Source organism: Theropithecus gelada, chromosome 2 (assembly GCF_003255815.1).
Source record: "Theropithecus gelada isolate Dixy chromosome 2, Tgel_1.0, whole genome shotgun sequence".
Taxonomy (NCBI): Eukaryota; Metazoa; Chordata; class Mammalia; order Primates; family Cercopithecidae; genus Theropithecus; species Theropithecus gelada.
This window is the reverse complement of record NC_037669.1, coordinates 91,806,234-91,820,895: the sequence shown is the minus strand read 5'-3', so window position 1 is coordinate 91,820,895 and position 14,662 is coordinate 91,806,234. Positions and strand designations below refer to the sequence as shown.

Here is a 14,662-nt window from a genome sequence, read left to right as displayed (position 1 = left end):
TTTTTTTGAGACGGAGTCTCGCTGTGTCGCCCAGGCTGGAGTGCAGTGGCCGGATCTCAGCTCATTGCAAGCTCCGCCTCCTGGGTTTTTACGCCATTCTCCTGCCTCAGCCTCCCGAGTACCTGGGACTACAGGCGCCGGCCACCTCGCCCGGCTAGTTTTTTTTGTATTTTTTAGTAGAGACGGGGTTTCACCGTGTTAGCCAGGATGGTCTCGAACTCCTGACCTCGTGATCCGCCCGTCTCGGCCTCCCAAAGGGCTGGGATTACAGGCTTGAGCCACCGCGCCCGGCCTGATTAACTTTTTGAATCTATAGGTCTATGAATTTGGGGATGTTTTCAGCTATTATCTCTGTAGTGCTTTGTGGGCAGAGGAAGGGGTACCATTTCTTTTTTTTTTTTTTTGAGACGAAGTCTCACTCTTTTGCCCAGGCTAGAGTGCCAGTCGTATGATCTCGGCTCACTGCAACCTCCACCTCCTGGTTTCAAGCAATTCTTCTGCCTCAGCCTCCCAAGTAGCTGGGACTACAGGCATGCACCACTGTGCTCAGCTAATTTTTGTATTTTTAGTACAAAATACAAAAATACCATGTTGGTCAGGCTGGTCTAGAACTCCTGACCTGAGGTAATCCACCCACTTTGGCCTCCCAAAGTGCTGGGATTACAGAAGTCAGCCACCACACCTGGTCTGGGGTGCCATTTCTACTCACGTCAGTGCACTCGGGGAGATAGTCGACAGGATTCCATCTCTGTGTCTTCAGGGCCTAGTGGGGAGGGGGAGAAGTGTCACCTTTACTTGAGTTAGTGCAAGGCAGGAGTGGTCAACAGGGTACTAACCCTACAGTTTCTGGGCTCCTGGTGGAGAGGGGTAAAACTGTCACTTCATTAATGCAGAATAAGAATCGACAACAGAGCTATGCTCCCACCATTCCCTCATCACACAGTGGGGAGGGAAGCATGGCATCTCTTACGATATTCTATTGGAGTAGAACGGGTATACTCAAAAGGAAGCAGAATTCTATTTTAAAATAAAAATCCAGGGCTGGGCACAATGACTCATGCCTATAATCCCAGCACTTTGGAAGGCTAAGGCAGGCAGATCGCTTGAGTGCAGGAGTTTGAGACCAGCCTGGGCAACACGCTGAGACCCCATCTCTACAAGAAAAAATATATATACGTATATATCTAATATATATATAATTATATATATATAATATAAAACATATATATCATATACATTTTTTTTTGAGATGGAATCTCACTGTGTCGCCCAGGCCGGAGTGCAGTAGCGTGATCTTGGCTCACCACAACCTCCACCTCCCGGGTTCAAGCAATTCTCCTGCCTTAGCCTCCCAAGTAGCTGGGACTACAGGCATGCACCACCACGCTGGCTAATTTTTTGTAGTTTAAGTACAGACGGGGTTTCACCGTGTTAACCAGAATGGTCTTGATCTCCTGACCTCGTGATCCACCCACCTCGGCCTCCCAAAGTGCTGGGATTACAGGCATGAGCCACCATGCCTGGCCTACAAGATTATATATATATATATATATATATATATATATATATATATATATCTGTATCAACGCTCTTTTTTTGAGACGGAGTCTCGCTCTGCCGCCCAGGCTGGAGTGCAGTGGCCAGATCTCAGCTCACTGCAAGCTCCGCCTCCCGGGTTCACGCCATTCTCCTGCCTCAGCCTCCCGAGTAGCTGGGACTACAGGCGCCCGCCATCTCGCCCGGCTAGTTTTTTTTTTGTATTTTTTAGTAGAGGCGGGGTTTCACCGTGTTCGCCAGGATGGTCTTGATCTCCTGACCTCGTGATCCACCCGTCTCGGCCTCCCAAAGTGCTGGGATTACAGGCTTGAGCCACCGCGCCCGGGCCAAGATAATATTTTTAAAAATTAGCTGGGCATGGTGGCGTGTGCCTGTAGTCACAACTACTTGGGAGACTGAGTTGGAAGGATCATTTGAACCCAGGAGATGGAGGTTGCAGTGAACTGACATGGTGCCACTGCACTCCAGCCTGGGCAGCACAGCGAGGCCCTGTATCAAAAAAAAAAAAAAAACCTCTCCAATCATCATTAAACCAGATAATCTGTCAAATCAGATACTGACAATTCTGGCAATAATATTTGAGAGCAGGTTGAGATTGCTATTCCTGCAAATAATAATCAGTGTAACTTTCCCTGGAAAGAATATTGATATCTTAGTCAAGTTCCAATTCAGTATTAACAATGGATATACCTACTTTTTCTTTTGTTCACTGATGATCTTATTTTTCCATTGACAGCTGCATCTCCAGTGTGATGTGTGATAATGCAAGCATAGTACTTACGGTGACAGTAAGTGAATACAGCATGCTGGTGATGTATTCTTTGAACACGTAATATGGAAACTAACAAAATTGACCTTGCATCATCTTCTGCAATGTAGTAAAGAGAATTCGTTTGCAAGCCCAGAATGATTATTTTAGTGAAATTTAGATGTTGTGGCCTGAAGTGGTAGTACATGGCTGTAGTCCCTGCTACTTGGGAGGCTGAGGTGGGAGGATCCTTTGAGCCCAGGAGTTTGAGGCTGCAATGAGCTGTGATTGTGCCATTGCACTCCAGCCTGGGCAATAGAGTGAGACCCTTAGAAGAAAATGAAAATTAAAGAACAATGGAAGTGGTCATATGACATGGCTGAAGAGATCTAGTTAAACCATTTTCTTGATTGTAAGAGATAACAAATTCTATAAGGTAATACATGCGCAGTGGAGACCAAGGTAGAAGATAAGACAGAGGGAGAGAAATGTGTAGAATCATGTACAAAGAATGTCACTTGCCAAAGGGAACAGGAATAAGTAGGATCCCACAAGGATCTGCAATTCCCAGATAACTTAGGTTAAAAGGTGGGTAAAATTGAATTGCTGTTGGGCTTTCATTTTCCAGAAACATGGTGGCCCAGAGCAAAGCATGTATAGCACCTCAGCATTGTTCAAAACTACAAACAAGGCCGGGCGCGGTGGCTCACTCCTATAATCCCAGCACTTTGGGAGGCCGAGGTGGGTGGATCATGAGGTCAGGAGACCGAGACCATCTTGGCTAACATAGTGAAACCCTGTCTCTACTAAAAATACAAAAAATTAGCCGGGCATGGTGACGGGCACCTGTAGTCCCAGCTACTCAGGAGGCTGAGGCAGGAGAATGGCATGAACCCAGGAGGCAGAGCTTGCAGTAAGCCGAGATCGCGTCACTGCACTCCAGCCTGGGCAACAGAGCGAGACTCTGTCTCAAAAAAAAAAAAAAAAAAAAAAACTACAAACACAAAACAAAACTAAAAAAATCCATGGTTAGATGGCTGGAATAGAATACAAACTTCCAAAATTGGAGAATGAAAAAAATCCAGAAAATTCAACAAATGCTGAAGTTAATGTCTTATTTCATAGAATTCCAAAGGCTACATGATGAAATACAGGCCTCCACCAAATTGGTGGTGAGATCAGAAATCTACAAGATCCGGGACCCTCAGAAAAGTAACACTCCTTGTAGGTAAACTGAAGGAAAATCTATTCATTAGAGAAGGGTGAACAGCTACCTCCCTCAGCTTCAGAGATGGGTGAAACCAGGATAGAAAAACAATTATCTTCAGAGAATTCCTAACCATAACAAAAAACTCACATTTGGGATTTATATCAGTCAAGGTCCCAGGATGATAAAGATGTCACATATAAATTAAGGTAATTTGAGGAAGGTTTAATAAAGGGACTATTATAATTTGGGGCACAGTTTTGTTTTGTTTTTTTTTTTTTTTTTTTTGAGTAGATGAATTGGCTCTCTCCAGTCTGTGCCTCCAAGATGACGAAGAAAAGGAACAACAGTCATGCCAAAAAGGGCCATGACCACGTGCAGCCTATTGGCTGCATGAACTGTGCCTGATGCGTGCCCAGTGACAAGGCCATTAAGAAATTCGTCATTCGGGCCGGGCGCGGTGGCCCACGCCTGTAATCCCAGCATGTTGGGAGGCTGAGGTGGGCGGATCACAAGGTCAGGAGATCGAGACCACAGTGTAACCTCGTCTCTACTAAAAATACAAAAATTTAGCTGGGCGCGGTGGCGGGCGCCTATAGTCGCAGCTACTCAGGAGGCTGAGGCAGGAGAATGGCGTGAACCCGGGAGGCGCAGCTTGCAGTGAGCCGAGATCACGCCACTGCACTCCAGCCAAGACTCTGTCTCAAAAAAAAAAAATTCGTTATTCAAAACATAGTGGAGGCCACAGCAGTCAGGGACATTACTGAAGCAAGCGTCTTCGATGCCTATGTGCTTCCCAAGCTGTATGTGAAGCTATTAATACTGTGTGAGTTGTGCAATTCACAGCAAAGTAGTCAGGAATCAATCTCATGAAGGCCACAAGGACCGAAAACCCCCACCCAGATTTAGACCTGTGGGTGCTGCCCCATGACCCCCACCAAAGCCCACGTAAACAGCTGAGTCCTTCAAGACTGAAGACTATTCTCTGGAGAAAAATAAAATAGAAACTGTACTTAATATTGGATGTTGAGTGTGTCGGTGTCAGATAGGGTGGGGATTTTGTGTGTGTGTTAGACCAAGTGTGAAGCAACACATAGTATTTTCATGGGGAGGAAAGCTTATTCATGTAAATTAAATTTTAATTGTTTGCAGTCATATCCTTGGCCTCACAATTTGCATAGCTGTGTGAAATAAAGAGGGTTTAGGCATCTGTAAAAAAAAAAAAAAAAAAAAACCCGGCCAAGGGGCCCAAGCCTGTAATCCCAAGCCTTTGGGGGGCCAAGGCAGGGGGATCAAAAGGGCAGGGGATCCAGAACCCCCCCTAGCTCTGGAAAAACCCGCCTCTAACAAAAAAAAAAAAAAAAAAAAAAAAGCCAGGCGTGGTAGTGGGCACCTGTAGTCCCAGCTGTTCGGGAGGCTGAGGCAGGAGAATGGCATGAACCTGGGAGGCGTAACTTGCAGTGAGCCGAGATCACGCCACTGCACTCCAGCCTGGGTGACAGAGCAAGACTCCCTCTCAAAAAAAAAAAAAAAAAGGTTAATTGGGAATGAAAAAGTTAAGAGAAGCCACAGAAATAATCTAGTGTTATTCTAACACCTCTTTAGTGGCCATCCCTCTGGTCTTAGGTGGCTATGGCCACCCACTTCTGACTCAGACTCAGTAATCCAGGTTTGATTTTCTTTCTTCCTCAGACACGGGAAGCACTACTTGGTAGGCATCATCCAGTGGGAACTAGCTAACCATCCCCTACCAGTGAGGGTGATAAATAGGTCACTAGGGCACAGCAAGGCACTGAAGGATAATGGCTGGTTGTAGCTGGCATAAAGAAGGGGTGTTGAATTTTACTATCTCGCCTCTTCCATTTCCCAGTATGGCCTGAGCTTAGTCACTACTGCTGAGTGGAGGTTAGCTAACTCTAGACTCCAGAGAATTACACAAGGCCATTCCCTTTATGAGAGCACCTCTACCAGATGGCATCACTTTAATGGATGACATTCAAGATAACATGGGAATGGTTTACAGATTTGACTGACATGTTCTATTCAGTAAAAATTTCACAGGAGATGGAAGCATCCCTATCACCACCCACATATGTGTTCCATGGAAAGCACTTGGGACAAACCTAGACCTGCTTCTGATGCCCAGGAGATAAAATTCTAATTGCCCCTGGACCAGGTAGCAACGTTGGGTGAAAACTTGGGAGAAAAATGGATCCTCTGCTGCTGGTTCCAGACGGCCTATGATTTTAACCCCTCCTCTGCTGCTGTGCCTCTTCCTTACCTGAGAAGTTCTTACCCTCACTGGTGTTGACTGTACCTAGTCCGACATTACCTTCCGGCTGCTAAAAGAGGGGTCTATGTGCTTGTAAGCACATTTCACTGTATGTGGATGTCTACAGCAAGCTTTATAGATAGCCAGGGACATACAGCCAAGGGCCAGAATATATCATTCTGCTAAACAGATACATCAAAATCTTCTCCTTTGCCTGGCTCTTCCCACTAAATACATAGACTGGCTGTGAATAGGCTTTGAAATTGTAGTTTGTACCCTTGCAGTATTCTGGGTCCTAAAGATGCTTTCACTGACTCCAAGCCCAGGCATTACAAAATAACATACCATGTAGATTATGATTATGATTATTAAAGAGATCAAGACAAGATCTCACTATGCCACCCAGGCTGGCCTCAAACTCCTGGGCTCAAGCCATCCTGTCTCAGCCTTCCAGAGTGCTAGGATTACAGGCATGAGCCACAGTGCTGGCCACAATTTTGAAAGAATCTCAGACCATGGGATCATTTGTTAAAAATGAGCCAGGCCGGGCGCGGTGGCTCAAGCCTGTAATCCCAGCACTTTGGGAGGCCGAGACGGGCGGATCACAAGGTCAGGAGATCGAGACCATCCTGGCTAACACGGCGAAACCCCGTCTCTACTAAAAACACACAAAAAAAAAATTAGCCGGGCGAGGTGGCGGCGCCTGTGGTCCCAGCTACTCGGGAGGCTGAGGCAGGAGAATAGCGGGAACCCGGGAGGCGGAGCTTGCAGTGAGCTGAGATCTGGCCACTGCACTCCAGCCTGGGCGACAGAACGAAACCCCGTCCAAAAAAAAAAAAAAAAAAAAAAAAAAAATGAGCCAAAGACAGCCTCCAAGTATTGACTCCGGGACTGTTTATTTTTTATTTTTTAGACGGAGTCTTGCTCTGTCACCAGGCTGGAGTATGTGGCACAATCTCAGCTCACTGCAACCTCCGCCTCCCAGGTTCAAGCGATTCTCCTGCCTCAGCCTCCTGAGTAGCTGGGACTACAGGCGTATGCCACCAAGCCCAGCTAATTTTTGTATTTTTTAGTAGAGACGGGGTTTCACCATGTTGGGCAGGATGGTCTCGATCTCGTGACCTCGTGATCCGCCTGCCTCGGCCTCCCAAAGTGCTGGGGTTACAGACATGAGACACCACGCCTGGCCCTGGACTGTCTGATGCAGGCTGAGACCCATTAGCCTAAGATTCTGGGGACAAACTCAAATTTTTACCTACCTAATTATTTTTTAAATGGCCCAAACAAGCAGATTTTTAGTCCTTTAGAGCCTGCCTGCTTTGCATGCTATCTCCCATGCCATCCCTCCCCACAGACCTCATCTGACAGCTATTGCCCTTTGGTAAGATAGTGCCTTCTGGTTATAACACCCTAGGCTGCTACAGCCATTCAGAGCTCTCTGACCCAGAGATTCCCATCTGCTCCCACGCCCCTGCTGCTGAGCAACATCACCTAGACACAAAGGTCCCCACTCCCATCTCCTCTCCAAGTGTTCCCTTGCTCTCCTCCCCTTCTGGATGGTGGCTCCTGCACCTCAAGCCTCTAGACGGTCTCATGCTCTCACACGACCCTACCCAAGCCCCACTCAGTAAAGTTTGCTGCCTCCCATGGTCACATATTTTTCTTTGATCAGCTCCCAGGTCCCTCAAACCCCTACAGATCTGTATCCCAAATATATAAAGAGCTCTCGAAACTCAGTAAGAGGCCAGGTGTGGTGGCTCATGCCTGTAATCCCAGAACTTTGAGAAGCCAAAGAGAGTGGATCACCTGAGGTCAGGAGTTCAAGGCCAGCCTGGCCAACATGGTGAAACCCCATCTCTACTGAAAATACCAAAATTAGCTAGGCATGGTGGCAGGCGCCTGTAATCCCAGCTACTTGGAAGGTTGAGGCAGGAGAATTGCTTGAACCAAGGAGGCAGAGACTGTAGCAACCCGAGATCGCGCCATTGCACTCCAGCCTGGGCCACAAGAGTGAAACTCCATCTCAATAAAAAGGGGAAATAAAATAATTCAAATAAATTCATATAATATGATTACCAAAATGCTGCTTTCAGGAGAATACTTTCCTTTGTGATTGTTGGAAATCTCACATTTGAAAGATTAGCAATACCTCAAATTATTTTGGCATAAACTTGAAAAAAATGAAATATTTAGAAACCATAATTTGAAAAGCAGCAAAATATGTTAATCTGGAAACTAATATATTTTCCTGGGTTACAAGTAAATACTTTATCTCCTTATAAAAGCGCACACACACACACACACACTCAATCAGAAGCACATGGTTTTATGGCAACTCAGTAGCTTCTCCTTTTTTTCTTTTTTTGAGACAGGGTCTAGCTCTGTCACCCAAGCTGGAGTGCAGTGGTACAAACATGTCTCATTGTAGCCTCAACCTCCTGAGCTCAAGCAATCCTCCTGCCTCAGCCTCCCAAAGTGCTGGGATTACAGGCAGGTGCCACCACACCTGCCCTCAATAATTTTTTTTTTTTTTTTTTTTTTTTGAGACAGGGTCTCACTCTGTCACCCAAGCTGGAGTGCAGTGGTGCAATCTTGGCTCGCTGCCTCAACCTTCCAGGCTCATGTGATCCTCCCACCTCAGTCTCCTGAGTGACTGGGTAACTGGGATTACAGGCATGCACCACCACCCCTGGCTAATTTTTGTATTTTTTGTAAAGTCGGGGTTTCGCCATGCTTCCCAGGCTGGTCTCGAACTCCTGGGCTCAAGAAATTCTCCCACCACAGCCTCTCAAAGTGCTGGGATTACAGGCATATAGGATCCAAAAGTTGACAGAGTTAAAAGGAGAAATAGGCATAGCTGTGGGAGGTGTGAGAAGGGAGCCAGTGAGAAAGCAAAAGACTGAAGAACAAGGAGACTGGGGTGGGGAGTAAGAAGCAAAGAAGGACCTGTGCTTGGCTAGTCCTCCAGGGGACCCAGGGACCCCCAGTCCAATCATGGACTGAGGACACAGAGGGGCTCAGGAAGTGGCCTGAGGCCCCCCGGCGACAGCAGCAGGGTGGGAGGTGGAGCAGTGGAAGCCTGGGGTTCCATCTGGAGACATGGGTTCTAGTCCCACTTGCTGTGTTTTTGGGGCATGTCACTCCATCTCCCTGGGTTCAGCCTCCCTGGGGAAGGAGGCTCTCTCCACCCTTCCCCAGCCTGGCCCTCACAAATGATGGTGCCAAAACAGTATCCTTCATGTGTGGGGTTAGCAATAGGGGTGCTGGTCAGACAGAGGATAGAGGCAGGGCCTCTGGCATCTTGGGGAGCCTGGATCTTGCTCTGCAGTCTGGGAGAACCCTGGGCATGGGAGGAAGAGGCAAGAAACCTCTCAGGCTAGATGACGGCCTCTGTGGGCTCACACCGTCCTCTACCCTAGGAGAGGCCAGGGCAAGGTGTGTACCCTGCTGCTTCCTCCTTGTCCTCCTCCGAGGCCTCAGGCAGTCGCCCAATTGGGTCACTCTTCACCAGCGTCAGACCTGGCACCTCGGCATTGAGGGCCAGCTCTTGCCCACAGGCTCTAGAGGCTCTGAGGGTGACCAGGGTCCTTCCGCCTCCTGTGACAGTTTGCACAGGATGCTCCCTTTGGAAAGATGGTTAGGGACTCGCACCTTACAGAAGAGGAACCAGAGGCTTGGAAGAGATGACTGTTCCTAGGTGGTCAGTGCCAGGGCCTGGCCAAAGCCCACTTCTCAAGCTGTAAGTCCATGGAGTGTTCCACCAGAACATCATTCCTCAGTGAGCACAGCCTCTGCCTGTCCCCAATGCCACACACACACATCAAACATATACATCAAATATACGTGCGCGCGCACACATACACACACAGTTCTGCTGCCCCCACTCCAGTCAGCAACCTAGGCTGGGCACAGGCGCGAGGGGTTGTCTCTGCATGGGGGCTTGGGAGTGCCCCACACACATTTCATTGGGTGTGGGTAACCAGGCGCCCTGGCCCCCCTCAACTCTGGATGGGTCTGTGCCTGGCCCTGCTGACTTCTGCCCTGAGATGAAGCTGTAGACACAGACTGTAGCGTGGAGTCTTCCTTGGGTCTCTATTTGCACACCCAGCATCCCACCCAACCTGGAGAGAAAGTGAAGAGAAAGTGAAGAATGCCCAAAATTTGATGTTTCCAAGATCCTTCAGGTGGACAGTGCAGCACCGCCCAAGGAGCACTAGGGCATGGAGTGTGGTGGAAAATTCTGCAAGCCAGGGGGCTGGAAACCAAGTCCTGCTATGGCCATGACCTTGTGGCGCTGAATGACAAAGCACCTGCTAGGTGCCTCGCAGGGCAGCAAGTCCTCGGGCCAGAGGCAGTTTTCTGCCCACTTCTTCACCACTCAGCAGTCCAGAGGCTGCCCTACCATTCGGGCTCCCCTCTCTGGCTTTCAGGTGGCTTGGCCAACGGGACAGGCTGACAGGAGTCTGGACAGTGGGGAGGAGCAAGAGGCCAGGGTAATTATTCCCCCAGCATCCTCCCTCCAAAGCTTCCACTTTTAGCCATAGCCCCACTGGTCCTGATTACTACTCTGTCCCTACCCCTGGAGCCCGGGACTGATAACAGCTGTGCTTCACCGCCCCTTATCAGCTTCCCAGAGCCCGCAGCTCTGTAAGTAGTCTCCTCATTAAACTCTCTTCCAGCTGCATCTTTCCTGGTACATGCTGTCAGTTTCCTGCCGGGAGCTGGACTATCCAGCAGTTGACAAATGTTTCTTCATTAAATCCTGCCAGGTGCCAGCTTGGGATCCAACTCCATGACACAGGGTGGCTCCTGCCACATGCCAGAATGTCCCCGCCCTTCTCTCCAGAGGCCCAGTCAGTGAGAGGAGGAGGAATTAGAATCCAGGTCTCCTGCCTCCCAGAGCAAGGCTCCTGTCACTCCACTCCCTGGGGCTTCTTGGGCCTGAGATCTTGAGACAAGTCTGGTGGTGGAGGAGGTCTTGAGCAAGAGAGGCTTGAATCCTCTTCCTGGTGGCACCCATTCACTAGGGCAGCAGGTGCCCCAGCAACACCGACTCACCAGTGTGGGTGGAGGGGCCAGGATATCAGGTTCCCAGGCACCTGCAGCATCAGTGAGCATGCAGCTCCTGGCTTCCCATGGGCGCCACTGAGTCAGCAGTCAGGGGCTGTGGGTAACACTGCTGTCCCCTTTGCCAGCTTATAGGTGACAGAGGCTTCTATAGTCACTCACCACTGGATAACTACTACCCTTTTTGTCCTTCACACACTTTCATAATCAATCCCTTATATTTAAATTCCTTCCATTGGAAACACGTAGAGTGGTTTCTGTTTTCTTTTTTTTTTTTTTTTCTTTTTGAGACAGAGTCTGGTTCTGCTGCTCAGGCTGGAGTGAGGTGACGTGATCTCAGCTCACTGAAACCTTTGCCTCCCAGGTTCAAGTGATTCTCCTGCCTCAGCTTCCCCAGTAGCTGGGATTACAGGTGCACACCATCACACCCAGCTTAATTTTTGCATTTTTAGTAGAGATGAGGTTTCACCATCTTGGCCAGGGTGGTCCCGAACTCCTGACCTCAGGTGATCCACCCGCCTTGGCCACCCAAAGTGCTGGGATTACAGGCATGAGCCACTGTGCCCGGCTATTTTCTTGACTAGTCACTCACTGATAGCTGTTAGCCCAGGACTAATAATAGCTGTGCTTCACCACCCCCTTATCAGCTTCTATCTCAACTACGTCCTAAAACATAGCTCACTCTAAAACCAGAATTCACATTAAAGACAAGGTAAGATTACTCACTACGCTCCAGCACTACTGAATTCCACTGTTGTGATTTCTCTCTCTTTTTTTTTTTTTTGAAGAGACGGAGTCTCACTGTCACCCAGTCTGGAGTGGAGTGGCATAATCTTTCACGGCAGCCTCAAACTCCTGGGGTCCAGCAATCCTCCCACCTCAACCTCCTAAATAGCTGAGACAAGTGTGTGCTACCATGCCCAGCTAATTTTTAAAGATTTTTTAAAAAGATGGGGTCTGGCTATCTTGCCCAGGCTTGCAATTTATAGTGCTCCAGACACCCTCATTGGTAGCTGCTTCTGATAAATTCCACACTATGGCCAGAAGATGGCAGCAAACCACCAGCTTCAGCCACTCACCTGTGGCCCAGGACACTGGACCAAGTTTCCAAAATCTGAGCTTCACATTCCTAGACCTGCAGAGGTTCTCTTCATGGCCACCTGGACAACTGGCAAACCATTCTGTTTCCTTACACGTGCACATATCATCCAGATAACTGAAACTCTTATCAATAAAACCCCAACATCACAACCAGGGCATAAATTCTCTTTCAAACATCATGGTGATATCCTTATCTTAGATTTTTGGTAAACATTTGGAATTGGATAAACCATCATCCTTAATTAAGACAGAACACTTTCTTTTTTTTTTTTTTTTTGAGATGGAGTTTCGCTCTTGTTGCCCAGGCTGGAGTGCAGTGGCACAACCTCGACTCACTGCTACCTCCGCCTCCCGGGTTCAAGCGATTCTCCTGCCTCGGCCTCCGGAGTAGCTGGGATTAGAGGTGCCCGCCACCACACCCGGCTAATTTTTTGTATTTTTAGTAGAGACGGGGTTTTGCCACATTGGGCAGGCTGGTCTCGAACTCCTGACCTCAGATGATCCACCTGCCTTGGCCTCCCAAAGTGTTGGGAATACAGGCGTGAGCCACTGCGCCTGGCCAACAGAACACTTTTAAAGAGAGATCCATAAAACATCACCAGTCAGCTGACCTAGGTGGTTTGGGTGTATTTGTTGTTCAATGTGCCATCCTTAGGGAACCCGGTGGAGGAAACACATGCATCGGCAGCCATTGGTGCCCAGCAGAACACAGCTGGGTTCCCTGTATCCCCCAGCATAGCCCAGAGCCACCTGTTGGCACTGGCCAATGGGATCCAGAGTCCTGACCATTGGGAAGGTTTCAGGTGGCTTCTAAGAATTCCAACATTCATGAGCATAAATTCAGTTGTTATCTTAATTAGCACATGACTCTTTCAGTATCAGAAAATTAGTAAAAATATAGAACTCCTGAGTCATGTAACCATTTGGACAATTATTCCAATTTTTAAGTTGGTGAAAGCTCTTTTTAATAAAGCAAATCACTCCATAAAATGCCTTAAGGAGCCCCGGGTGGTAATGAGAAACAAAGGCCCTTTATATGCTAACAGGTTTGTGAAAAATGTAATAATGAGGGCACACTTTCGTTGCAGTCTTAAGAAAAAATTAGGAAAAAATTGATCAAACTGAATTACAAATGTTCTATGCAGCAATTGTGGCCATGACCCAAGTTAAGTGATCACAAATTCTTGCTGGTGTTGGAATCTCCATTCTTGGTCATGGTTTGGAGCGAAGACAGAATTTCCTATCTTCTTGTGCCAGGTTTTTCTTCTCTATGTCTATATAACAATGTTCTGTGGCAGCCGAGCCATGACTCAGTGAGTGACTCAGAGCACGTTCAGTACTCACCCCTCCCGCGGGCATGCACCCAGGCGTGCAGGCACATGGCCCCCCTCTCCTGGGAGCCTTCACCTGCCCCTAAAACTTGCATGGGCCTGAACCTGGAACAGAGAGGCCTCTGGAACAGAAGCACGGCTCTGTCGAGGTCTGTGATGCTGACCAAGGCTGTTTCCCTCTGTGCCTGCTTGAAGTCCACCCCAAGTGGATTTCCCATTCACCCTGCTCCTGGAGATGGTCAAGATGGAGACCCATTCCACAGTTTGGCCAGAGCAGCCAATGGGGGAGAGTCAGGACCATTCTGGGTGGCTACAAAAACCTGGCCAGAGCATCCAAGCTCACATGCTCCCAAATGATGGCACCTGGCTGCTGACCTGACTGTGCTCCCCACATCCAGCAGAAATGGGAAAGAAGGGACAATGAAGCCACTGCAAAGAATAGCAGCTATGACTACCCCTGGCACAGACAAGACCAACATGGCTCCTTAGGGACAAGGACTTTGTGGATGGCTTTATTTAGGGCCAAAAAGAGGCAGGGGATAGGAGTCCTCCTGGAGTTCTATCAGTCTCTATATCTCCAAACACTCAATGAAGACCCTGAGGGGAGGATGGGTCTCTGTGCCAAATGAGAGGAAATGCTAAGGGTCACTGGGTTATGAAGGGTAAGCAGAGGGCCAAAGGGATGAGCCCTCTGAAGGCCTCAAGGCAGAAGGGCCCTCCTCTCATCTGCCAGGCATAGCTGCCACCCTATCTCTTCTGTTCCATGGGGGGCTGGCCTTCTGCTAAGGCCGAGGGTGGTCTCAGTCAAGAGGGGCATCAACCCCCTGCCCTACAGACCCAACTAGCAACATGAGAGCAGGTAAGACAGTCTCCAAGCTCACCTCCAGCTACAAATCAGGAAGAACCATATAAGGCGGACTTCATGGAGGCAGACAGTTTAGGAGCCGGCCCTAGGATGCCCTGATTTGGAAAGCAACACAGAAACCCTAAGTCCAGGAACAGGACCATGGAAAACAGCCCTCAAGACCTCCTCTGCCTAGAGTTGCCTGTAATTATGTCATCCTTTCCTAGTCCCTTTCAAGATAAATAGAACATGAGTGGAGAAGTGAGAATAAGCAAACTGCAGATAAAGCAGGCCCCCCTGAAGAGACTGCAGACCCCTCTATCTCAGTCACCAGCCCTGCCCCAGATGGGGTTCTTACTTCCTTCATGGAAGCCTTGACCCCACCAGGCCCTGCCTAGGAGTCAAGGAGAGCCTCAGCCAGCCCTGCAGTCTGGGATATGATGGGGGACCATGAGACTTCCCCAGGGCGCAGATACTACATCCCCCTGGTACCTGTCAGGCATAGCTGCCGTCCTCCTAGTAGCCGGGGGCTGGG

General features: G+C 48.7%; 1 protein-coding gene and 1 pseudogene across 3 annotated transcripts in view; both read left to right on the top strand.

Annotated features, from left to right (window-relative positions):
• The window catches only part of FBXW12 (F-box and WD repeat domain containing 12), a 23,691-nt gene extending 21,301 nt beyond the window's left edge, over nt 1-2,390 (top strand). For all 3 annotated transcript variants that reach the window (XM_025377514.1, XM_025377515.1, XM_025377513.1), the window contains one exon: nt 2,294-2,390. In XM_025377514.1, coding sequence (XP_025233299.1) covers nt 2,294-2,390 — 97 coding nt within the window. The remainder of the gene's footprint in view (nt 1-2,293) is intronic.
• A 1,449-nt stretch (nt 2,391-3,839) lies between these two features.
• Nucleotides 3,840-4,464, top strand: LOC112619342 (annotated as a pseudogene).
• The last annotated feature ends 10,198 nt before the right edge of the window (nt 4,465-14,662 follow it).